This window comes from Oncorhynchus clarkii, chromosome 2, assembly GCF_045791955.1.
Source record: "Oncorhynchus clarkii lewisi isolate Uvic-CL-2024 chromosome 2, UVic_Ocla_1.0, whole genome shotgun sequence".
NCBI classification, from domain to species: domain Eukaryota; kingdom Metazoa; phylum Chordata; class Actinopteri; order Salmoniformes; family Salmonidae; genus Oncorhynchus; species Oncorhynchus clarkii.
In genome coordinates this window covers 30,325,380-30,352,196 of record NC_092148.1, presented here as the reverse complement: position 1 = coordinate 30,352,196, position 26,817 = coordinate 30,325,380, and the positions used below count along the sequence as shown (strand labels likewise).

Sequence of the window (26,817 nt, the reverse complement as noted above, 5' to 3'; positions counted from 1 at the left end):
AGTTATATCATCTGTATTAGGACATTCATTATAAGAAAGATAACACGTACAGGAGGAGCCTGACTCATCGTCATACCCAAATACCTATCACATGGTACCTTCAACATCAGGGCAGGAGTGCCTGGTTAATTTTCAAAATGTGTGTAACAGTGCCACCTACTGTTTAATTGCGAATATTGCAACCACCACATCTGATAATTTCAACAAAAGTTTGATGTTGTCTATTTTGTTGATATGAATAATGACACTAACGGAAATTCGAAACATATATTAATATTTTGTCATCACTCGTTTCACCCACCATAACATCAAGAGAGCTCACCATAATATCATTGGTTTGATTTGTACTACATACATATAGTTGCCAGCGAAGAGCGAAGAAATAGCGAATCTTCTTAAATGAAAAGTGAAGTAGCGCTTCCTGTATACCCACGTGTTTTACTAAGGGAGCATTTTGAGGCATTTGCATCTTGGCTTTGTAGTTAGTCAGACAGTTGCTTGTTTTAGGAAGAACTGACTACTTTATAGATTATTTTACTTTGAAAATCGGAAATATGTCGTCGTTTAGAAAGGCATTGAAATCCCAACAAAAAAATCACAAAGAAAGATCCCAGGTAAGGATGAGATAGTTGTTACGTTAGCTAGCTACTATAGCTAGCTAGCTAACGCGTTAACTTTCCAGGTAGCAATGCTATTATTTGTACAGCTACCAATGTGTAAAGTATTGATTGGTGGTTGTTGACATGTAGCATTATGTTGCTAACTATTTAATGACAATGTGAATTTGGTTCCTGTTGCCTACTGTAATAACTAACGTTAACTAATCATCTTTAATTTTGTGCCACAGCCTGTTTTCAGAAAACATCTGGGACATCTTGAAAAGAAAAAGGATTACAAACTTCGCGCGGAGTAAGTCAATCTAATTCATGCTTATTCTAGTAACACATTCACCTTTGCTGAACTGTCACATGAGCCACACAGCTAGATATGTGTGGTCCATGTACAGATTTGATTTGGTTGCTGATCTTTATATGCTTTGTTTCGACCTTTTCAGTGACTACCACAAGAAACAGAACACCCTTGCTGCTTTGCATAAAAAAACCTTGGACAAAAACCCTGATGAGTTCTATTTTAAGATGGTCAGCTCTCAGCTTAAGGTAAGTCATCACTCGTTGGATGTTGCTTAGCCTGGTCCCAGATTTGTGCTGTCTTGTCAACTCCTCTGGTCATTGTCAAGCCAAACACAATGGAGTAAGACCTCAAAGATCTGGGACCAGGTTGTACAGGAGTAGCCTGGTCCCAGATCTGCTCATTGTCAGGTGTGATAATCAGTTGGCATGATGGCACAAACAGACTGGCACTCGGGCTAAAACAATAGCTAGCTTATACGGTCATTTCATGGTTGACGGTCTTACCATGTCCATATTTCATCATCGCTGGTATAAGAATGAAAGTAAAACATGATAGATGAATGGCTGTGCCATTTCTGCAATCTGATAATAAAATAGTCTCATCTCTGGTCCTCTTGGGTTCTGAAAGGATGGAGTGCATGTGGCAAATAAGGCTAAAGGAACGGAGGAGGAGAATACAGAGGAACAGAGGAAGGTGATGAGGACGCAGGATATCAGATATGTAGAGATGAAGAGAGTGGCTGAGGGCAAGGTAAGAGCTCAGTGTGGTGCCTTGTTAAACTTGAATAAACTCTTCCTTGTGTTCTTGAATGAACTTATTTCATTTTAGCTGTATGATTAGATAAATGAATGGGCTGTGAATATGTACGGTGTGAAATTGTGAGGTGAACCTATGCCAGTCAGCACAAATAAGAGCCTATGAAAAGCAATTGAACAACATCAACTGTTAATTTATCCCATGGAGTGCAACGTGCAGACTGTTGCTTTCTTGTACTCACTCTGTTAAATCACTGAAGTTGTCAATGGGGGTATACAGTGGTGATAGTGCAGGCTTAAGTGTTTTGAATTGCCCTCAGAAAATTGAGAGGTTGAAATCAGAACTCCATCTCCTGGACGCTGACGGCAAACAGAAAAACGGGCACACCTTCTACTTGGACTCAAAGCAAGAAGGTAGAGGAATACATTAATGCAAACACCAAGCAAAGTACAGTTGAAGTTGGAAGTTTACATACAACTTAGCCAAATACATTTATACTCAGTTTTTCACAATTCCTGACATTTTAACCCTAGTAAAAATTCCCTGTCTTAGGTCAGTTAGGCTCACCACTTTATTTTAAGAATGTGAAATGTCAGAATAATAGTGTTTTATTTCTTTCATCACATTCCCAGTGGGTCAGAAGTTTACATACACTAAATTAGTATTTGGTAGCATTGCCTTTAAATTGTTTAACTTGTGTTTAACTTTTTGGGAAGCCTTCCAAAAGCTTCTCACAATAAGTTGGGTGAATTTCAGCCCATTCCTCCTGACAGAGCTGGTGTAACTGATTCAGGTTTGTAGGCCTCCTTGCTCGCACACGCTTTTTCAGATCTGCCCACAAATGTTCTATATGATTGAGGTCAGGGCTTTGTGATGGCCACTCCAATACCTAGACTGTGTTGTCCTTAAGCCATTTTGCCACCAATTTGGAAGTATGCTTGGGGTCATGGTTAATTTGGAAGACCCATTTGTGACTAAGCTTTAACTTCCTGACTGATGTCTTGAGATGTTGAGATGTTGCTTCAATATTTTCCTCCCTCATGGTGCCATCTATTTTGTGAAGTGCACCAGTCCCTCCTGCAGCAAAGCACCCCCACAACATGATGCTGCCACCCTGTGCTTCACGGTTGGGATGGTGTTCTTCAGCTTGCAAGCCTCCCCCTTTTCCCTCCAAACATAACGATGGTCATTATGGCCAAACAGTTCTATTTTTGTTTCAACAGACCAGAGAACATTTCTCCAAAGAGTACGATCTTTGTCCCCATGTCTAGTTGCAAACCGTAGTCTGGCTTTTTTAATGCCGGTTTTTGCGCAGTGGCTTCTTCCTTGCTGAGCAGCCTTTCAGGATATGTTGATATAGGACTCGTTTTACTGTGGATATATATACTTTTGTACCTGTTTCCTCCAGCATCTTCACACAGTCCTTTGCTCTTCTGGGATTGATTTGCACTTTTCACACCAAAGTATGTTCATCTTTAGGAGACAGAACGCGTCTCCTTCCTGAGCGGTATGACGGCTGCGTGGCCCCATGGTGTTTCTACTTGCATACTATTGTTTGTACAGGTGAATGTGGTACCTTCAGGCATTTGGACATTTCTCCCAAGGATGAACTAGACTTGTGGAGGTCCATAATTTTTTTTTCTGGGGTCTTGGCTGATTTCCCCGTAATGTCAAGCAAAGAGGCACTGAGTTTGAAGGTAGGCCTTGAAATACATCCACAGGTACACTTCCAATTGACTCAAATGATGTCAAATTGACTCAAATTAGCCTCTAAAGCTTCTAAAGCCATGACATAATTTTCTGGAATTTTCCAAGCTGTTTAACTGCACAGTCAACTTAGTGTATGTGAACTTCTGACCCACTGGAATTGTGATACAGTGAATTAATAATAAGTGAAATAATCTGTCTGTAAACAATTGTTGGAAATATTACGTGTGTCATGCACAAAGTAGATGTCCTAACCGAGTTGCCAAAACTATAGTTTAACAAGAAATTTGTGGAGTTGTTGAAAGACGAGCGTATGTAAGCTACCGACTTCAACTGTATATACACACTGGGCAGTGTTATTTTGTAGTATTGTGTTGGATATTTCATACAGAAGGCCATTAACTCCCACTTTCATCATACGTACAGACGTTCTTCTTGTACACCTAGGAATCAGGGACCATATGCATAAAGTGTCTAAGAATAGGGGAGCTGATCTAGGATCAGGTAGCTCCGATAAACATGACATGTCCCCGGAAATCTTTAGAACATTGCTCAGAGATGAAATGAGATGGGTGAATCTTTCCTTTAACTGAAGACTGTTTTTAAAGACCATCTGAAACTGACAGAGGCCCTCATATCTCCTGGTTTTGTGGTCCACTACAGTAGCAGACTTTGACCTGGCCAGCCACCTGGATACAGCTCCTGAGCTGGTGGATAGAGTGTACAACCGGCCCACCCTCCATACGCTGGAGAGCCAGACCATCCAGGGTGCCGTGGAGCCTCTCATGATAAAGGTCAGTCGGGACTGCCCCCGTGTAGCCTGATAGCCACACTGATCCTCAGCAATGGGTGCATTCGTTTTAGCTCGCCCAGGGCACCGGGTGGGTCGATTTTGCAAAAAAAAATAGACCGTTCCAGTCTCTCATTTTAAGGCCTTTTGTTAGCATAAACTCACAAGATTTCTCATATTTCTCAATTATGGTGTGTGTGGTTATTCAACTCTCTACAGAGTATTTCTCTGTTACATGTGTTGATGGTTGCATATGCTTTCCTCTCTGCAGAAGTTGGCCAGACAGAGGAAGCACCAGTATAAGATCTTGTCCCAGCGGATTGACCGGGAGAAGAAGATGTTTGTCATTGGCCAGAAGATCCAGACACGCAAAGACCTACACGTGAGTAGGAGATGACCGCAAGCCATATAAACTTAATGATTCGTAATGCTTACGGCGGTGGTTGGGAAAGACATGGATTTCCCCATGATAGTTGTATTGATGGGGTATTTCTAGGCGCTTCACATGTTAGAAAAGTCAAAGGTACGTTTCCCCCCTCTGGTGGATAAGTTGTACTTAATTCTAGGCTTTTAAATTGTGTTCTCTTCTAATCCATTCAATTCTATCCACTGTCCCAAAGGGGGCATCTACTTCTAGAAAGAACAGCCTGCTTGTTAACTATATAGGAGGTTTCTTTGATCCTCGTTGTGCTTGTGTGTGTCTCCCACAGAATACGATGACACACTAAATGATTGAATGTTCAACAGTATTACCATCTCTGTGGTGTCTCCTCTCTGTCCAGGATAAGAACAAGAAGGTGAAGGTGAGCAAAGAGACGGTCAATGCCTCTGCCGTCTACAAGTTTGAAGCTAAGAGAAAGTGCTGAGAAAGGTAAACCTCTTTGAACAGGAAACGCATCATCAACCAGACCTTTCTGTGGCCTGTTATACAATCACCAGTCGGTCTCCATCGGACAGAAATGTGGACTTTGGTTTGCCTAGCGCAATTCATGTGGATATGGACAAGTGAAATGGTACAAGAATATACTCTCAAATGTTGTTGGAGGCATAGATTTACCTCTATGATTGCAGCACTGCAGAGTTTTTGTACACATTTATCAAAGGATATAAGTTTGATTATTGTATGAATAAATTGTTTTGAGACAGATTCCTAAAGCCTCAATCTTGTCTGTCAAACGTCATCTTTATAGGTTCATGTGAGCGTTTATCAATATCATGCTGTTCAGTTATACTACCAGTAGATGGCACTAGTGTACTTTATCAATGGAATGTACTGCCAAAATAATGGAAACACTTGAGTAAATAATATTATACGGGATGCAAAGTATATTGAAAGCTAGTGCTTCCACACAGGTGTGGTTCCTGATTTTTGTTAAGCAATTGATGGGATGTTAATCTTAAGTTCATGTAAAAAATACCTGGCAGCCTGTTATTCTGGGCATTATTTTGGCTACGATGGCTATGCCCCCGTCCACATTGCACAAGTGGTCACTGAATGGTTTGATGAACACACAAACTATGTAACCCATATGCCATGGCCGCCTCAGTCACCCGTTCTCAACCCAATTGGAACACCTTATGGGAGATTCAGGAGCGGCGCCTGAGACGGCGCTTTCCACCACCATCAACGAAGCACAAAATTATAGAAATTCTTGTTGAAGAGTGGTGTCGTATCCCTCCAATAGAGTTCCAGACACTTGTAGAATCTATGCCAAGGTGCATTGAAGCTGTTCTGGCTCGTGGTGGCCCAACACCCTATTAAGACACTTTATTTTCGTGTTTCCTTTATTTTGGCAGAGGGTCTAGATGGTAGATTTGAAGTAAGTACAGTTGGGCTTAACTTGCTCTCGCCGCTCAGGACAGCTCAATTCAAGAACATAGTGTGGTTAGTATTTTCTTTGCGTCGTTTAAAGACCAATTATGGTCTACATAACAGTATAAATAAGACTAGTCAGAATTGTCATATGTAAATACAGTACCAGTTGAAAGTTTGGACACTTACTCATTCCAAGGTTTTTCTTTTGAATATTTACTACATTGTGGAATAATAGTGGCGACATCAAAACGATGAAATAACACAATGAATCATGTAGTAACCCAAAAAGTGTTAAACAAATCTAAATATATTTTAGTTTCTTCAAAGTAGCCACCCTTTGCCTTGATGACAGCTTTGCACACTTGGCATGCATTTCAATGAATTTCAATTAACTAGTGTGCCTTGTTAATTTGTGGCATTTCTTTCCTTCTTAATGTGTTTGAGTCAATCAGTTGTGTTGTGACATGGTAGGAGATGTATACAGAACATAGCCCTATTTGGTAAGAGACCAAGTCCACATTATGGTAAGACTGCTCAAATAAGCAAAGAGAAACAACAGTCCATCATTACTTTAAGACATGAAGGTCAGTCAAGTTTCTTCAAGTGCTGTCACAAAAACCTTCAAGCGCTATGATGAAACTGGCTCTCATGAGGACTGCCACAGGAAAGAAAGACCCAGAGTTTCCTCTGCTGCAGAGGATAAGTTCATTAGAGTTACCAGCCTCAGAAATTGCAGCCCAAATAAATGCTTCAGAGTTTCAGTAACCGACACAATCTCAAAATCAACTGTTTAGAGGAGACTGCATGAATCAGGCCTTCATGGTTGAATTGCTGCAAAGAAACCACTACTAAAAGACACCAATAATAAGAAGAGACTTGCTTGGGCCAAGAAACACGAGCAATGGATCGGTGGAAATCTGTCCTTTGGTCTGATAAGTACAAATTTGAGATTTTTGGTTCCAACCGCCGTCTCTTTGTGAGACGCAGAGTAGGTGAATGGATGATCTCTGGATGTGTGATTCGTACTGTGAATCATGGAAGAAGAGGTGTGGAGGTGCTTTGCTGGTGACACACTGTGATTTATTCAGAATTCAAGGCACACTTAACCAACATGGCTACCACCGCATTCTGCAGCGATACGCCATCCCATCTGGTTTGTGCTTAGTGGCACTATCATTTGTTTTTCAACAGGACAATGACCCAACACACCTCCAGGCTGTGTAAGGGCTATTTGACCAATAAGAAGAGTGATATAGTGCTGCATCAGATGAACTGGCCTTCACAATCACCCGACCTCAACCCAATTGAGATGGTTAGGGATGAGTTGGACCGCGAGTGAAGGAAATGCAGCCAACAAGTGCTCAGCATATGTGGAATCTCCTTCCAAGACTGTTGGGTAAAGCATTCCAGGGGAAGCTGGTTGAGAGAATGCCAAGAGTGTGCAAAGCTGTCATCAAGTCATGGGTGGCTACTTTGAAGAATCTCAAGTATAAAATATATTTTGATTTGTTACTTTTTTTACTATTATTCTGCAATGTACAAAATAGTAAAAATAAAATAAAAAACCTTGAATGAGTAGGTGTGTCCAAACTTTTGACTGGTCCAGTTTCCCCTTTCTGATTTTTTTCTATTTTTCTATCATTTGGACACTGAATGCTCAGATCTTCAACCAAAACCTAATATTAGGGGACCTGAGTGAATAAATAACACTGTTAATAATTATTTGATTTATTTAATTAACAAAGTTATGCAACACCCAAATCCCCTGTGTGAAAAATGAATTACACTTCAGCTCCACTATAAGCGTTGCTTTGCCATCAGCGTCGCGTCAATGTGACGTTCTACCGGCTACACAGAGCATGTTGTTTTGAAAGCGGAGAGGAGCAGAGGGGAAGAGCCTCTTTATTCTATCTTCCCTTACTGTACTGTACCATATTCATCGATTATGCGTAAGGACAATAGCATTGTTCAGTTATTTTTTTGTAAATATTCATTAAAATGTTGCTAGTGGTTGTACTAAAGGATCCTCTACTTTCAGAAGTTGCTTTTTACATTGTGAACCTAGCTAGTCAATGTAACTAGCTAGTCAATGTAACTAGCTAGTCAATGTAACTAGCTACAGTGTCTTCAGAAAGTATTCACACACTTTTTCCACATTTTGTTTTAGCCTGTTTTTTTAAATCATTGAATGTGGAAACTTTGTCACTGGCCTAGACACAATATACACCATAATGTCAAATTGGAATTATCTTTTTAGAAATGTTCACAAATAAATGAAAAGGGGAAATGTTTTGAGTCAATAAGTATTCAACCCCTTTGTTATGGCAACCCTAAATAGGAGTAAATATTTGCATAACAAGTCATAAGTTGCATGGGCTCAAACAGTGTTTAACATCCTTTTTGAATTAGTACCTGATCTCTGTACCCCACACATACAATTATCTTTAAGGTCCCTCAGTTGAGCAGAGAATTTCATACACAGATTCATCCACAGAGATTTTCCAGTGCCTTGCAAAGAACGGCACCTATAGGTAGATGGGTAATAAAAAAAAATTAAAAGCAGATCAATACACCCAGTCACTACAAAAATAGAGGCGTCCCTCCTAACTCCGTTGCCGGAGAGGAAGGAAACAGCTCAGGAATTTCACCATGAGGCCAATGGTGACTTTAAAAAAATGACAGATTAATGGCTGTGATAGGCGAAAACTTACCCCACAATACTAATTTAATCGACAGTGAAAAGAAGGAAGCCGGTATATAATAAAAAATATTCCACAACATGCATCCTGTTTTAAACAAGGCAATACAATAATTCTGCAAACAATGTGGCAAAGCAATTCACTTTTTGTACTAGCAATCCAGTATGACACATTACCCAGATCGAATGAACGTGTGTGTCAGCCATCGAGAATTGAACCTCAGCGATTCTTGAGCTTGGACACTGCCATTGGATGTGGCACAACGCGAGCACAAGTGAAGCAGCTTTCATTGATTTCAATGGAAGCGTTTACTCAACGTCTGACGGCTGATGACAACGCCGGACACCCGATGGCTATAGTGTAGCAGGGCCGTTAGTCTCAATAACTGGTTGGGACCAAAAGGCTCCTGAACAGCTTCTACCTCCAAGCCATAACACTGCTGAAAAGTAAATCAAATGACTACCTGGAATATTTGCGTTGGCTCTCTTGTACCGGCTCTTTGCACACTCACTGGACTATACCTACACACTCACATACTACACTGGCACTCTAACACACAAATACACACACATATAGAATACACACGCTCACACACACACACATGCTTATTGACGCCACTCCCTCAGACACACTTTCACACTTCCCATACGCTGCTGCTGCTACTCTGTATATTATCTATCCTGATTGTCACTTTTAACCCTACTGTTACAAACCGGCTATTAGCCCGTAACCAAGAGGGAGAAAACACGGAGATAATGAAATGACAAACATTTTTATTAAATAAAGTCAACTATATACAAGTAACAATGGTGTGTGGATTGTAAGTGAGTGGATGCTTGCATAGGTGGTGATAATGAGGGGTGTTGAAACGCTCCAAAACAAATCAACACAAAGAAACCCCAAATGCCACAATGAAGAAAAAAAAAACAGTGTGTCTGCGTGGAGAGAGTTTTCTCAATGTATGTGGGAAAGGTGTATATATCCCTGGGTCGAACCCGAGCCCAGGTGTGTTTCATTTAGCTGACGAACCTCCCGGATCCGCCCACCAACATCCTATGATGGAAAACAAAAGCAAAGAGAGAATTTCGGCAGACAGAGTGGGAGGGTCGTCACACTACCTACATGTACATATTACCTCATTTACTGTACCTCAACTACCTCGTACCCCTGCACATTGACTCGGTAATGGTACTCCTTGTATATAATCTCGTTATTGTTATTTTATTGTGTTACAATTTCCTGTTACAGTTTTTTTGCAAATGTAACTGCATTGTTGGGAATGGGGCTCGTAAAGTAAGCATTTCACAGTAAAGTCTACACCTGTTGTGGTCAGCGCACGTGACAAATAAAACATGTGATTTGATTCCTTTTCTCACATCCCTGTGGAGGAATTCCTGACCACTCTTCCATGTAGAACTGCTTTAACTAGACTTTGTCTAGGCCATTCCAGAATACTGAATGTGTTGCTTTTCAGAAATTCTGATGTAGACCTGCATTCCACAGTAAGAACCAAAAAACACAGGTCTACATGAGAATGGCTGAAAAGTAACACATTTAAAGTTCCCGGAATGGCCTAGTCAAGATCCAGACCTAAACCTGATTGAGATGTTGTGGCAGGACCTGAAATGTACTGTTGATGCTCAAAAACTCACAAATGTCACTGAGTTAAAGGAGTACTATATGGAAGAGTGGGAAAAAATTCCTCCACAGTGATGTGAGAGATTCATCAACAGCCACAGGAAGCGTTTGGTTGCAGTCACTGGCACAACCCGTTATTGAGTGTAAGCGGTCAATTACTTTTTCACGCATTGTGTGTTGCATAACTTTGTTAATTAAATACATTTAAAAAAAAGTATTACTATGTTTTGTTATTTGTTCACTCAGGTTCCCTTTCTCTAATATTAGGTTTTGGTTTTGGTTCAGCGTCCAAAATATGAAAAACGTGGAGCTATTCAGATCACTTTCCTAATATTGAGTTGCACCCCCACCCCCTTTCACCCTCAGAACAGCCTCAATTTGTCAGGGCGTGGACTACAAGGCGTCGGAAGCATTCCACAGGGATCCTGGCCCGTGTTGACTCCAATGCTTCCCACAGTTGTGTCAAGTTGGCTGGATGTCCTTTGTGTGGTTAATCATTCTTGATACAACCAACGGGAAACTGTTGAGTGTGAAAAATCCAGCAGCGTTGCAGTTCTTGACACAAACCAGTGCACCTGGCACCATACAAAAGGCACTTAGATATTTTGTCGTGCCCATTCACCCTCTGAATGGCGCACATACACAATCCATGTCTCAAGGCTTAAAAATCATTCTTGAACCTGTCTCCTCCCCTTCATCTACATTGATTGAAGTGCTTTTAACAAGTGACACCAATAAGGGATCATAGCTTTCATCTGGTCAGTCTACGTCATGGAAAGAGTAGGTGTTGCTTTGTGCACTCAGTGTATCTATTGAAAGTTGTAAACACAATTTCTGAAGGAAAGTTTCCATAATCAGATTTATCCTGCCAATTTACTCGGCTCTGCCTACTCGACTCAATACAAACTTTACCTCCTTTGATCTCATTACCAAGTTCTCATATTTTCCCTCTCATTTGTTTTTTTTATGTCCAACAACTTTGGTCTGGGATCAGGTGAGAACTGTACCCACAGCTGACTTCCAGGCGAAAGACACAAGAGTCACAGCCTTACTGTATCAAGAATTCATATCGACTCAAAGGAAAACATCCCACTCTAGATGTACACACCTTTGTGCGTGTTTGTATGTACTGTGAACGTGTATGGGTTTGTGTGTTCATCAGGAAAGGAGCTGCAAGAGATTTTTTGGTGTGTTTGCGAGAGAGCCGATCTCTGTGTGTGAGCTCTCTCACACACAGAAGATTGCAGGCCCTGAGCCCAGATCACTCTGAGTCAGGCTTGATTGATCACTGTGGTGGCAGCAGCTTCATAAACAGGCCCCATCCATCAGCTTCTCCTGGGACCCACGGGAGGACGGAGGGAGCCCTGCACAAATGTCACCGGGCCTGGGGGGTGGAGGACTGAGCTTGGGCCTGGCTGTTGCAGTGCTGACCAGAGCAAAGGGGAGACAGTTGTTAAGGAGAGGCCAAAAGGAAATGGAGAGTGATGTTTTAGTTTAGGCCTCACACGAAGCAGCTCCAATTCTTTTGACTCTGAGACTGGCTTAATATGGACACCATAGCCTTAACACAACTCAACATAGCCTTAATATGGACACCATAGCCTTAACACAACTCAACATAGCCTCAATATGGACACCATAGCCTTAACACAACTCAACATAGTCTTAATATGGACAGCATAGCCTTAACACAACTCAACATAGTCTTAATATGGACACCATAGCCTTAACACAACTCAACATAGTCTTAATATGGACACCATAGCCTTAACACAACTCAACATAGTCTTAATATGGACACCATAGCCTTAACACAACTCAACATAGCCTTAATATGGACACCATAGCCTTAACACAACTCAACATAGTCTTAATATGGACACCATAGCCTTAACACAACTCAACATAGTCGTAATATGGACACCATAGCCTTAACACAACTCAACATAGCCTTAATATGGACACCATAGCCTTAACACAACTCAACATAGCCTTAATATGGACACCATAGCCTTAACACAACTCAACAGTCAAAATAGGTCAAACTTTTCAAAATTAAACAAGACCGATGGAATACTTTGGTTCCACAAATACTAAATAAGAAGTGTTGCCTTCTGGCTAGATTTTGACATTTTCCTGGGCAATATTTCATAATATTCAAGATTATCAAAATAAGTCAAGGTGCTGTAGCGCACTTTGACCCACTAGCACACACACAGCCACAGAGCTGCTTAACATGAATCCTTGTGTGGCACTTCAATATTGATCCTCTGTGCATGAGTCCTGTTCTACCTGGTGGCGGCGTGACTGACTTCCCTCCCCCTCCCTCTTTCTCTCTCTCTCCCTACTCACTCGCCATTTATCGGTCTCTTCCTCTCCCTCCCTACTCTTTCTTTTCCTCCCTACTCCATCCCTCTCTCCTTCCTCTCACCCTACCCCTTTCTCTCTGCGTCACATGACCAGAGGAGTGCGTTTGTCAGGACCTTCAGGTCCAGGGGACCAGGACCAGGGGCGGTGAGAGTGGTGGTAGGAGGGGGCGGCATGGGCCACAGCGGTCACACCGCTGTGTGCGCAGTTCCGGGACCCCTCTGTCCCTCTGTCCGGCCGCAACAGACAGTCCACTGTTCCCCCTGAAGCCCGCCTTTCATTCACCCAGAGCCTGGAGAGGGGAGGCTGGGGTGGGTTGGCGGGGTAGCAGAGCGGACGGTGGGTGGAGGGTGATCCTCTGATTTGAAAGATATTGACGTAACATTCCTCTTCCTCTGCATTGTTTGGTAGTTTGAGCTCTTTTTGCCGACATGCACAGGGCATCCTGTGTGCCCCCCACTCTGATACCCCGGTGGTTTGTTAAGGTCTTGCATGTCACCAGCTATAGGAGGGGTTAAGGAATGTGGTGGGGGTGTGCCCTATGTCATTTAGACAGCTGCAGGGCATGACACTGAATCTGAACTGTTTTAGGAGCATGAAAGTGCAGCCTGGTTAGAAGAGGAAGAGCGACGCAACAAGTCTCTATTCACAGCTCTATATAACGTTGTTTCTTGTATATTGCACTTCAATATGTTTGTATGTAGGCCTACTGTATACCAGTTTAACATGTTTGTATTTAGATCTACTGTATACCAGTGTAATATGTTTGTATGTAGGCCTACTGTATACCAGTTTAACATGTTTGTATGTAGGCCTACTGTATACCAGTTTAATATGTTTGTATGTAGGCCTACTGTATACCAGTTTAATATGTTTGTATGTAGGTCTACTGTATACCAGTTTAATATGTTTGTATGTAGGCCTACTGTATACCAGTTTAATATGTTTGTATGTAGGCCTACTGTATACCAGTGTAATATGTTTGTATGTAGGCCTACTGTATACCAGTTTAACATGTTTGTATGTAGGCCTACTGTATACCAGTTTAATATGTTTGTATGTAGGCCTACTGTATACCAGTTTAATATGTTTGTATGTAGGTCTACTGTATACCAGTTTAATATGTTTGTATGTAGGTCTACTGTATACCAGTTTAATATGTTTGTATGTAGGCCTACTGTATACCAGTTTAATATGTTTGTATGTAGGCCTACTGTATACCAGTTTAATATGTTTGTATGTAGATCTACTGTATACCAGTTTAATATGTTTGTATTTAGATCTACTGTATACCAGTTTAATATGTTTGTATGTAGATCTACTGTATACCAGTTTAATATGTTTGTATTTAGATCTACTGTATACCAGTTTAATATGTTTGTATGTAGATCTACTGTATACCAGTTTAATATGTTTGTATGTAGATCTACTGTATACTAGTTTAATATGTTTGTATTTAGATCTACTGTATACCAGTTTAACATGTGCTGTTATAAATTGGGTGCATTGAGCCGTGAATGCTGATTGGCTGACAGCCTTGGTATATCAGACAGTATACTATGTGTATGGCAAAACATTTATTTTTACTGCTCTAATTCAAAGCAAATCAAATTGTATTTGTCACATGTTCCGAATACAACCTTACTGTGATATGCTTACTTACAAGTCCTTAACCAGCAATGCAGTTCAAGTAAAACATTAATTAAAAAGTAAAATAATAAAATAACAATAACGAGGCTATATACAGGGGGTACTGGTACCGAGTCAATGTGCGGGGGTACAGGCTAGTCGGGGTAATTTGTACAGGTAGGGATTAAGTGACTATGCATAGATTATAAACAGCGATTAGCAGCAGTGTAAGAGCAAATGGGGGAGGGGGGGTACTTGGTAATTACGTTGGTAACCAGTAAGGTACCACCTTGGGGGTTTGTGGTATACTGTATGGCCAATATACCAAGGCTAAGGGCTGTATCCAGGCACTCCGCATTGCGTCGTGCGTAAGAACAGCACTTAGCCGTGGTATATTGGCCATAGACCACACCCACTCGGGCTTTATGACTTAATTATACAGTCACGTTTTGTGGAAAAATACATATACCTTTAGGTTGTGTCATATATCTTTAGGTTGTGTCTAAGTGTCTGTGTTCAATAGCCATCATCAAATACGGCTTGATTTTACACTGAGTATACAAAACATTAAGAACACCTTCCTAATATTGAGTTGCACCGCCTTTTGCCCTCAGAACAGGTCAATTCGTCGGGGCATGGACTCTACAAGGTGTCAAGCGTTCCACAGGGAAACTGGCGCACGTTGACTCCAATGCTTCTCACAGTTGTGCCAAGTTGGCTGGATGTCTTTTGGGTGGTGGACCATTGGCATACATTGTCTCAATTGTCTCAAGTATTAAAAATCCTTCTTTAACCTGACATTTCATATAAACCTCATATACTGAACAAAAACATAACCGCAACATGCAACAATTTAAAATATTTTACTGAGTTACAGTTCAGTTAATTGAAATAAATAAATTAGACCCTAATCTATGGATTTCCCATGACTGGGCAGGGGCGCACACAATTGTCAGCCAGGCCCACCCACTGGGGAGCCAGGCCCACCCACTGGGGAGCCAGGCCCAGCCAATCAGAATGAGTTTTCCCCCACAAAAGGCTTTATGACACACAGAAATACTCCTCAGAACCCCCTCTGCACCCTTCCTCAGACAATCCCGCCGGTGAAGAAGCCGGATGTGGAGGTCTTAGGCTGGCGTGGTTACACGTGGTCTGTGGTTGTTTGAAGGCCGGTTGAACGTACTGCCAAATTCTCTAAAATGACATTGGAGTCAGCTTATGGTAGAGAAATGAACATTACATTTGCTGGCAACAGCTCTGCTGGACATTCCTGCGGTCTTCATGCCAATTGCACACTCCCTTAAAACTGTGGCATTGTGTTTGCGTGACAAAACTGCACATTTTAAAGTGTAATGACCACGCTGTTTAATCAGCTCCTTGATATGCCACACCTGTCAGGGGGATGGATTATCTTGGCAAAAGAGAAATGCTCACTAACAGAGATGTACAAGTGTGTGCACATGAAACCAACACTTTAGATGTTCTGTTTCTATTTTTGGCCCGCATGGCCTGCGTTGAGTTTTTATTGAATTCATTTATTTAACCTTTATTTTAACTAGGCAAGTCAGTTAAGAACAAAATCTTACTTACTATGACCGCCTACCCCGGCCAAACCCTAACCCGGACGACACTGGGCCAATTGTACGCCGCCCCATGGCACTCCCAATCACCGCCGGTTGTGTTACAGCCTGGAATCTAACCAGACATTGTAGTGATGCCTCGAGCACTGAGATGCAGTGCCTTAGACCGCTCGGGAGCCCATGACTAGCAGTTGATCCCTGCAGGACCCAACACTATACCACTCCACTGGAGTTTCTACCTGCTCAGCTCTGCTCTGGTTCAAAGACAGCCTGCATAGGAGGAGAGGTTAAGGATGGTTAAGGATAGCGCTAATCGATTCTCCAATTACACCGGAGAGACTGATAGGGAGGAGGAGAGGAGAAGAGAGCGAGAGAGAGGAGAGAGAAGAAAGAGTTTGCCTGGGGTCGAGGAGAGAGGTAGGGAGGGAGGGGGGTAAAGAACGAAATGGAGAGAGGAGGAGAGTATCTAGCTCGGCTTTATCGTTAAATCTCTTCCCTTTAACTTGAGTTTGGTGTCACTGTGTGTTTGAAGTAGTGGATACTGGAAAGACAGAGGGGGGCGGGCGGAGGTTGGCACTCAGGATGGCTTCGTGCCAGAGGGAAGACGTCTGAAGGAAAATCTTGACAGTGTTGTGTGAATTCTCACATGCGTGTGTGTATGCTCAGTGTGTGTGTGTGTGTGTGTGTGTGTGTGTTAGGAGGTGGGGATCACAGATCCCCCTTTAAATTGCCTCTAATGAGCCACGGGGCTGGCTGGCGAGAGGTACTTGAATTGATTAAATTTGCATGGGAGCCTAAATCACGATAGCCCCCCCCCCCCCCCCCCCCGCCACCGCCAGAGCCCCATCAGACCTACAGGGGGTACGCTGCGGGTGACGGGACAGGATGGGCCGGGGGGAGCGACGTATGGCGGGAGGGAGGAGGGGGGTGTAGAACTGAGCATGGAGCGCACCCATCTGCCTGTGTATTACCGTCAGTCCATCATTCTCCTGTGACGTGGGGCGTGTGCCTCAGGGACGTGTTCATTACGTTTTAACTACCGGATCTGTCCTTGTCTACTGGCTCCCCTGTGTCATTGTCTGTCTGGGTGTCTGTCTCAGAGAGAGAGCGTCAACACCCCAGAGAGCGAGAGAGTTGTCATTGGGACAGAGACATACACTCAGGCCTCCTTACCAGGGTTCTGGAGAAGCATCAGTGCCCAGAGGGTAAAGGCTAGTTGTTTTTTGTTTTCCACTTTCTAACTGAGTCCCCCCCCCTTATACTCTAATTTTCATAATGATCTGACATGACATGATCTAATCTCTTTCTTTCTCTCAGATTGTGTGTGCATTTGTGTGTATGTGTTTGCGGTTATGTCTAAGCGTGTGTGTGTGCAGGGCATAGCGACACCGTAGCACGGGTGTGATTGCTGTAATCAGGTCTCTGTTTTAATCAGAGTGTGTTCGTCAGTGTCCTGATGAGTGGCGAGCCGAGCCGCTGATTGTAATGTGATGCCTCTGAGATCTCTGACGACATCACAACGATGCCAAAGATGTCCACCAAGCACCAAGGCTCACTACATGATATGATAATCATACTCTCTCTCTCTCTCTCTCTCTCTCTCTCTCTCTCTCGCTCTCGCTCTCGCTCTCGCCCTCTGTCTCTGTCTCTGTCTCTCTCTCTCTCTCTCTCTCTCTCTCTCTCTCGCTCTCGCCCTCGCCCTCGCCCTCTGTCTCTGTCTCTGTCTCTCTCTCACTCTCGCTCTCTCTCTCTCTCTCTCTCTCTCTCTCTCTCTCTCTCTCTCTCTCTCTCTCTCTCTCTCTCTCTCTCTCTCTCTCTCTCTCTGTCTCAGTCTCACCAAACACCAATATGGGAATGCTTCCGTCCCAATGGACATGAACGCACCAACGGATGATATCACACCATGGGTCTATGAATATTAAGAGTGCTGGGGGTAGGGACAGGTTGGGGATGTGTGTGTATGGGAAGGGAGGGGGGGGGGGGGGGGGGGTTTGGTGGGACGAGCCCCCGTGGTTTATGGCCCTGTCTCGTCCTGGGCGGCGGGGTTGTCTCAGTCTTAAATAGACAGCGCTTATTCCCCCTCTCTCCCTCTTTCTCTCTCGCTTTCTTTTTATGAGAAGGAGGCAAGCGCTAACGCTATTACGGCTGCCTCATCAGCCAAGTCCCTACAAGGGCTGATACAAATTAATTAACCTAATTAGAGGCTGTGATTGCGGGCGTGATTATAGGGGCTGGGGGGTGGGGGGTACAGTGGGGTAGGGGATGGGGGCGCGCTGGCAGCCAGTGCAAAGGCTGTAATGAGCCGGGAGGTGTGGGAGAGAAGCCAAGGAAGGCGCTCTGCATCGGTAATGAGAAACAATGTTAGCTAGCTTCTAGAAACACTTCCTCTCTCTCTTTCTCTGTCTTCTACTCTCTCCTCTCTTTTGCTCTCTTTCGCTCTCTCTCTCTCTCTCTCTCTCTCTCTCTCTGTAATGCTTTCTCCCTCCTTCATCTCCCCACTTCTCACTCTCTATTATCCTCTATTCTCTGTATGTGTCTGTAATGCTCTCCCTCTCTCTCTCTCCCGGCACCTCTCACCTAATTTCCTCTCACTGTCCTTCTGTCTGCTTTCACTCCGCTCATCCTCCCTCTGTTTCATCTTCCCCTCCTCACAAATCCCCCAGTTTTTACTTTCCCTCTGTCTCTCTCCAGCTCCTGGCTTCTGCCCCTTCTTCTTTACCCCTGCCCCCTTATTCTTCCCCTCTCTTAACTTTGCTTCCACCCTCATGGTCGTGAGTATTTGTATTTCTTGTATTTGCGTATTCACCCTCTGTTTCAGTACCACTCCTCTGTGTTGTTCTTTTTGTACTTAGTTATACTATAGTGCAGGGGTTCTCAAACTTTTTTACTCAGGGCCCCCCTTCCGGCATTGGGGAAAATCCCATGCACCCCCCTACACGCACGCCACTTCTATTTCTATGGGCACAAGCGCTGTTCATGACAGAAGCTGTTCACATCCCTCTGGTTGGTGGAGACAATTTTGCAGCTTTAAGGCTTATTTCCTGCAATTCTACATATTTTGTCATGGTTGCAAAGAAAATGTTAGTTTTAAAGCACATTTTCTTGCAATTCTATACATTTTGCCATGTCTAATGTGTATTCATGTGATATTTGAGTGACAAAAAAATTACAACAATATCTATGGGCTAAAAAACCTAAATAAAAAAACAGTAACTGACATGGGCTAGAGTTATACATTTTTATTTTACCTTTATTTAACTAGGCAAGTCAGTTAAGAACAAATTCTTATTTTCAATGACGGCCTAGGAACAGTGGGTTAACTGCCTGTTCAGGGGCAGAATGACAGATTTGTACCTTGTCAGCTCAGGGGTTTGAACTCGCAACCCTCCGGTTACTTGTCGCCCCAATTTTTTCTCTAAGAGTATTTTGAACTTAAAATTAAGCACAACTGTACCCTGGGGACCAGAATAATACTACAGCATCGACATAAACCAGAGGGGCGAGTAAAGTGGTGAAATGTACACTACAGCAGTGGTTCCCAGACTGAGGGGTTGGCAGGGGGGACCCCCCCCCCCCCCCCAAGAAAAAATGAATAAATAGCTCGCTAGGGTATGCAATGACTAACATGACAAGAGGAACTGATGATGCACTAACTAATATCGAAATTGTACCTTTTACATTACAACTTTTAACAGTATGTTTAAAGCCGGACTGAATTTGTTTAATAAAAAATATATAAAACTATAAAAAAAATATTGGGGGGGAGAGGTCCCCCCTGCCGACCCCTCAGTCTGGGAACCACTGCTGTAGTGTACATTTCACCACTTTCCTCGCCCCTCTGGTTTATGTTGATGCTGTAGTATTATTCTGGTCCCCAGGGTACAGTTGTGCTTAATTTTAAGTTCAAAATACTCTTAGAGAAAAAATGTGCAGGTGGACGCAAACACACACACACATTCAGACAGCACATGCACGTACACACATACATGAGAGGGAGAGCACACTATTTAAATGTCCTTCTATTTGTATTGGAAACAGAACAAAGATATTATTGAGACCGAAGCAAAATGATTTTTTCTTGCATGCATCAGCAATTCTAATGTTTCTAATGAGTTGGAGTAAAGGAGACTAGAAGCAGTATCTGTACATGAAAACCAACAGAAAGTTCCTCAGAAGTACAGTTGGTCGTGTTCGTAGTCACCCTCCTGTAAGACTCAAACTGTTGCCAGCGTTTGTCCAATGTGCCCCTGATTGCAATGTCACCTATGAATATTGTCATTGTCGCCCATATCTGTGCCTCGGCGAACACACGGCAGTTGTGGTGGCATTTGATTTCCAGATTGCTTCTCCTCTCTCTCAGTATCTCGGCCTCTTTCTCTCTCTTTTCCCTCTCAGGATCTCGGTGTGTGTGTCTCTCTCTCTCTCTCTCTCTCTCTCTCTCTCTCTCCCTCACCCTTTTCTCTCTCTTTCTTCGCCTCTTTCTCGCTCTCTCGCGTTCTCCCACCCACCCACCCACCCTCCCCTGTCTCTCTCTCTCTCTTTCCACTCTCTTTCCGCTCTCTCTCTCTCTCTCTCTCTCTCTCTCTCTCTCTCTCTCTCTCTCTCTCTCTCTCTCTCTCTCTCACTCTGTATCAGTTCCAGGGATGTGATCAGGATAGGAATCCACTAGGCTAGCTCACGAGCAGAGATATGGAGGTATGCCGTGTGCATATCACCTTTTTAATCTGAAGCCTGAGGAAGAGAGCCCTTCTGTTTTCCTCTCAGATGAGTTCTGCATGGTAAATGGTTGCAAGGCGTTTCATCACAAATCATAAAGCTATAGGGAAATAAAAAACAGGCAATAAAATACACTTGAGATTTATTGGAAATGATGTGAATAGGCCAAGGTTAATATGGCTAACAACACAGTAACTGTAACTTTGTTTAGAAAACAGCAACCTTGTGTAAACTTCATTATTGTAACCCCATGTTCTGTTGCACTTTGCAGTTACATCTCAAGGTACTGGCTGTGTTAGATTTGCATTGGTTCCCTGTGTGGGGGGACTTTGCTCACTTTAGGTCATTCCATTTGTTCTAAAGTGAAATCTCCACCCACCTGGGCCAAAACGTTGCAAAATGAACATGCCCATTGTAGCCTACATGATACTTAAAACAGTCAGTAGCACAGAAACCATTTTTCATGATCTGAAATAAAAGGTGCTCAGGAGTATTTCTGTCTCTAATAAAGGCTTTTTTTTTGTGAAAAACTCATTCTGATTGGCTGGGCCTGGTTCCCCAGTGTGTGGGCCTATTCCCTCCCAGGCCCACCCATGTCTGCGCCCCTTCCCAGTCATGTTAAATCTATAGAATAGGGCCTAAATTATTTATTTCCATTGACCGATTTCCTTCTATGAACTGTAACTCAGTAAAATCTTTGAAATTGTTTCATGCTGCGTTTCTTCTTTTGTTCAGTATAGTTACAAACTACCCAAGTGCGTTATGTAAAAATTCTGAAAAGCCTCCAAGGTAGGCAGCTACACTTGAAAATCCTCTCCTCTAGTTTAGATGAGAAACGACCATTCAAGTGTGTGTTGTGTGTGTGTTTGTGTATGTGTGTGTGTATGTACGTGCCTGCGTGAGTGTGTGTGTGTGTGTGTGTTGTGTGTGTGTGTGTGAGTGTGTGTGTGTGTGTGTGTGTGTGTGTGTGTGTGTGAGAGAGAGAGAGAGAGAGAGAGAGAGAGAGAGAGAGAGAGAGAGACTCGGGCGATAGCTAGGTCTTTGAGAAGCCCCTGTCTCTCTCTCCCGGCTCCTTTAAAACACCAGCTCTCTGATAAGCACCGGGACTGTCAGAGGGGAAGGTAAATACACCACTTAAGGATTCTTCTCTCATTTGGCGGTCACATTTACGCTTTAATTATAGCGCCGGCGATACCCCGACAATGAGCCGATGCTATCAGGGGGCCACGGCGGCAGGCACAGCACTGGGGAGATGAAGGCCCGAGATCAGACCTTCTCCGACCACTGTGTGTGTGCCTGTGTGTATGTGTTTCTCCATCTTCCCTGTGTGTGTGCGCGTGTAGGCAGGGCTCACCACGTTGCTCTCGGAGCTAAACAGCTGTAGCGAGGCTGCTATCGGATATTTATAAGAGGCTCATGAATATGGATGGGCTGCGAGATGGGACTGATGTTTGTCCTCTAACAGGGGATGAAAGGAGAATGCGCTCTCCTCCCAGAAGGAGGGGTGGAGAACGGTGTGTGTGTGTCAGCAGGGGGAGGGGGGTTATATCACACAAACAGGACAAGCCTCCCGATTGTAAACACTATATTTTTATTCTAGGAGAAATTGTTTGATGCTTTTGTCATTGTCAGTGGTGTACCTTCAGTTATAGTTCAGCCGGAAGATGTAAAACAAGGCTTGAAGGGAGGTAGGTATCATTACTATAATCATCTTAGTATCTAAAGTTCCATTCCTAGGCTCCGTCCCAAATGGCACCATCTTCCCTACATAGTGCACTATGGGCACTATGGGCACATAGTGCACTATGGGCCCAGGTCAAAATGAGTGCACTACATCGGTAATAGGGTGCCATTTAGGACACAGTCCCATTCTTTCTAGAACAGAGACCCAACCACTCCACCGTACCTCCTGATATACTACTCTATTGATGCCATCTGGCACATGCCTGGGAGAAAAGTGCTTCCTTTGCTGTAATATTACTCCTATGTGCACTATATCACAAAACACCACTTTGTTGACCATGAGTTGATCAAATGTTTGTTGAGTTTATAGAATGTGTGTGACAGAGGCATGGTCTGCAGCAGTTTTCAGGGTTTTTATGTGACTCTTTTTCCAATTTAGGAAACAGATATTCTGGTCCAACCCCAGCAAACAGTGAAGGTTCCTACAATGCTCAATGTTCAAAAGAGGTCACAATTTGGTTAATGTTAGCATGACAGTGTTCCATGAATGTGATCAACTTTAGTTAAAGGACATGCCATAATGGTTATAACCATGTTTGGAGATAATTTTCCTATAATCTTTGTTTTTGACATTTCTAGAATGTGTTTACGAAGATCCCAGGGAATCTCGGTCATGAACTCTCTGGGAAATGTTTTGAATACCTCCCATTTTAACCTTCTTATAACGACTCTATACTAACGTTCAGGGAACGCAGACGTGAGGTGACCAGAAATTTTAGCTGGGAACAGACCTGAGTGGACGTGACTGAGGTCACAGTACCCGTCAAGAGGATTGTGAAAGCAAAGCAGCGTGTAGGCAGCACTGTACCTTTCACTGCTAATCATAGAGTCATCCATCAGGGTTAATTGATGGGCGCTAAGCAACCTTAACTTGAATTACCATAATGGGCCAGGTTTTAATATGGTTAATAGGGTGGCATGACCTTGCCCATTCACTCAGCAGGCAGGTACACACAATAAAGTACCTCAGCCATATAAAGTGGTTGTATTTAAAGAGAGAAGGAGAATGACCATCAGAGGTTAACCCTGATGGGTTCACATACTTACGTATCTGAAAGGGGACAGGATATTTTTTTTCTGGGAACGTTCAGTAAAAAGGGGTCAAAAAAATGTATAAATCAAACCACCTGGTGATGGTTGCAGAAAACAAAGGAGCATTTTGTCTTTGTCCAGGCTTTCCTTCCCAGTGCCGGTGCCCACGGAGGCAGAGCTCCGGAGGCAGAGCTCCGGAGGCAGAGCTCCAGAGGCAGAGCTCCGGAGGCAGAGCTCCGGAGGCAGAGCTCCAGAGGCAGAGCTCCAGAGGCAGAGCTCCAGAGGCAGAGCTCCGTGGGCACCGACACTGGGAAGGACGTCAACGTGGGCGCAAAGCGGTCCAACTGGGCGGGGGTTTGGGGGGCCAGTATTTGAAAAATTCACCCGGAGGAGACCGGCCGGGTTAACATTTTGTTTTTCTCTATTCCTTTGTGGAGTGGACAAATGATCCCAGGAGCTGGACAATAATGTTTTTATGGGTCCCAAAATTTTGTGACTCAAGAGGTCCATTGTGGTTAATGGGCAACACGTGGCCATGCTTGAACTCCGGTAGCCCTGCGGCGGGTCTAGGCCCAGAGGGGAGGAGAGCGCAGGGAGTCACCCTCAGAGAGTTGCCCTCTCCAACAAGCCGCCACTTTGTTTGTGGTGGACAAGGGCCACTCAGAGACTCAATTACCAAGAGGAGCCGGGGCCAGTGCCAGTAAACTGGCCCTGGCTGGAGTGGAGAGAGAGATAATGTTTCCTTCTAATCTACACTGGTCCGCCTACGCCACAGCCCAGGACCCAGCCAAGGAACAACGGCCCCTCAAAACAAGACTCCTTTTTTTTCTCTCTTTTTCAGTCTCTTTGAACATTTTGCTCTTTACCGTCTTGAAATCTCCTGTTGTTCTTTTTTTTCAGTCTTTCCTCTTTGTCTGTACGGTGCTGGGGTGGTGTTGATGTAAAGGTATCTGTTTGTGAGGAAAGAGAATGGAGCGCTCTGTAGTCTGGCTGTCCTCCCCTCACTATCAGGTGCTTGCCAGTGGAGATGGCTACATCTGAGGTGCCTGACCCAAGGAAATACTATATCTTTAAACTTGTCAATAATTTTAGAATTCATGTCTGTGCATGACTGATCTTCCTAATTTCTCTGGACTTAATTCCTCTCGACTTTCTCTTGTCTGGTATTTTCACCTGCAATCTGAGAGAGTTGACCTATGACCACTTAAATGGAAATAGTTACCACAATGTTTGACCTGAGGTAGATCTGTCACCCTTGAACTGTTGGGTTAGTGCGTACATTTTAGGATAGTATGACAGATGTTTAATGGGAGTAGCCTTTTTTTTGTCCTATCTTCCTGTCTCTTCTTCCTTTGTGGTCATAGGGTGGATGTGGGCTACCATTGGGGGGTAGGAATACCGGGTGAGGGGAGGACCGCTAAGACAGCTAATCAATAGATCAGTCATAAAATTACCACTTCAAATCAATTACAGCATGGTTTCCCTTCTCACTCCTTCTCTGTTGCTTTATTTCAACAGTTCAGCTGTTTCTCATTGTAAGCACCAAGAAGAAAGGAAAACCGCAGCTTTTCAAATCCAACTTGTGTGTGCGTTTTTCTCCTCTCTGTTGGACCTATGATTTAAGAAATAGGCCAATCAATGTAACCTTTTTTGATGAACCATACATTTAAGGTGTTGAATCCCCATATTGAGGAAATGAGGTGTTACAAGGGAACTACAAAGGACAGGGAGAGCAGAAAATACAGAAAAGGAAGGAGAATAATGAAATAATGAGAAGCTCGTGTCAAAGAGAGGAGAGAGAGTGAGCAGAAGATAAAGTGAGAGTAGAGTAGAGAGTGTGAGGGTGCATTGTTTTCAGCCTGCGCGCATCGGCTCGTCTATTCGGCCATCTTGAATTCCACCCATTCAAAGGGCTGCTGTGCGTAGGCCAGGCCTCCGACGCGTTTCCCCGCCGCGCTCACAACAGCAGCCATTCATGAGCCTCTGCTGCGGGTGATGGCTGTTGTCTACGTACGCCCATGTGTTGTTTTGCGTGAATGGGACAGATGGGGGAGAAAGGGTGGGTGGGGAGGTCTCTGGGACTAAGGGGTCTTAGGACTAAGTGCTGACGGGGGTGTTGCATAGTTTCGGGTGTATCGTGATGGCGGGGCGAGGAGTGGCAGAGCTAAGGTTTTGGTCTGGACTGACGCATTCCACTCTCACTTGTAACAGCTTGTTGACGTGGGTGGTCTAGGTGACCTCTGAACCCTGAGATTGAGGACGTCATGTGTGCCCATTGTCCTGCGGGCACTGTATCAATTTAACACATCTACCCAGCATGGGCCCAATGTAGAGTATTGTTCATGTACTCTCAACATTCTAACTAATACGTCATTATAGTGACATAAACTTATATGGAAATGACATATAACGAATATCTCAGTTTGCATAACATATAACCCGCAATGTTTAAACAGCACTATTATGACATAGTTTAATGAGACCATGTTGTAGATTCACACACATTCACCCGAGTTTCAAGGTTTAAATGAAAATGTTTGACCAAACATTGACTTCGAAACTCTCATTTCAACATTATCTCATGTATAACAGAAACATTCATGAGAGATGAACTTCAATTCCCATTCACAATATTCTGAAGCTGGCCCTTCTGGTGACATTTCACACCAGTTGGATGGCACACCGGGGTCTGCCCAGATAATCAACCATCCAACGCAGAGTAGGAGAGCAACCATCACTGTTATTGTTAGTTGTAAATGCCATGGTCTTGCATTGTTGTTTTCCTGCAATCAACACATACATATGTCATAAAGGGGACAGGGCTTGGGGACAATAAGGTCTTTGTCACTGGGAACAACAACTCAGAACAGCTTGAGTGGTCTCGAAACATACCACTCCTTTTGCAGAACCGATTTCAGTCATAAACAAACACAAGAGCTCACCCAAACTCAACAGCGGACACTGTATGTAACATCCTGCCGACTATGTCAAATTTAATCGAGTAAACGAGTGACATGTTAATCATCCAATGAAAATGCTTCTGAAATTAAACATGCAAATCCTCACACCCGTGACATGTATACTCACATTAGCTCTTTCTAAAAGATCTTCTCGTCTTACTACTTTGAGCATCGTGATCGGTCTCTTCTGGGGTTTTCTGGCATTTTGTCTTATTCTGATTGGTTAATAACCAGATGGCATTCAGAATGATGTCCTCCTATTTTAACCATTGTGATTGGTTCCTGCTGGGGTTTTCCCGACATTTGATCGTATTCTAATTGGTTAATTCTGTCCAATAAACACCAATCTGTTGAGTGTGCTGGCATTTTGGAGGAGAGGTGATGGATGTAGGTGGGAGAGATGACAGGAGGTGAAAGTTCAGTCGGTGTGACTGTAGCGATGGGAGAATGAGTGGAGGAGAAAGGAGGAGAA

General features: G+C 43.6%; 1 protein-coding gene across 1 annotated transcript; it reads left to right on the top strand.

The window, feature by feature from the left end:
• The first annotated feature begins 402 nt into the window (after window positions 1-402).
• LOC139380873 (probable U3 small nucleolar RNA-associated protein 11) lies at window positions 403-5,313 on the top strand. Its single transcript, XM_071124017.1, has 8 exons — window positions 403-614; window positions 848-909; window positions 1,055-1,157; window positions 1,540-1,662; window positions 1,988-2,081; window positions 4,039-4,169; window positions 4,437-4,547; window positions 4,948-5,313. Exons 1-8 carry the CDS (start codon window positions 555-557, stop codon window positions 5,029-5,031), a joined length of 768 nt encoding a protein of 255 aa, XP_070980118.1. The 5' UTR covers window positions 403-554; the 3' UTR covers window positions 5,032-5,313.
• The last annotated feature ends 21,504 nt before the right edge of the window (window positions 5,314-26,817 follow it).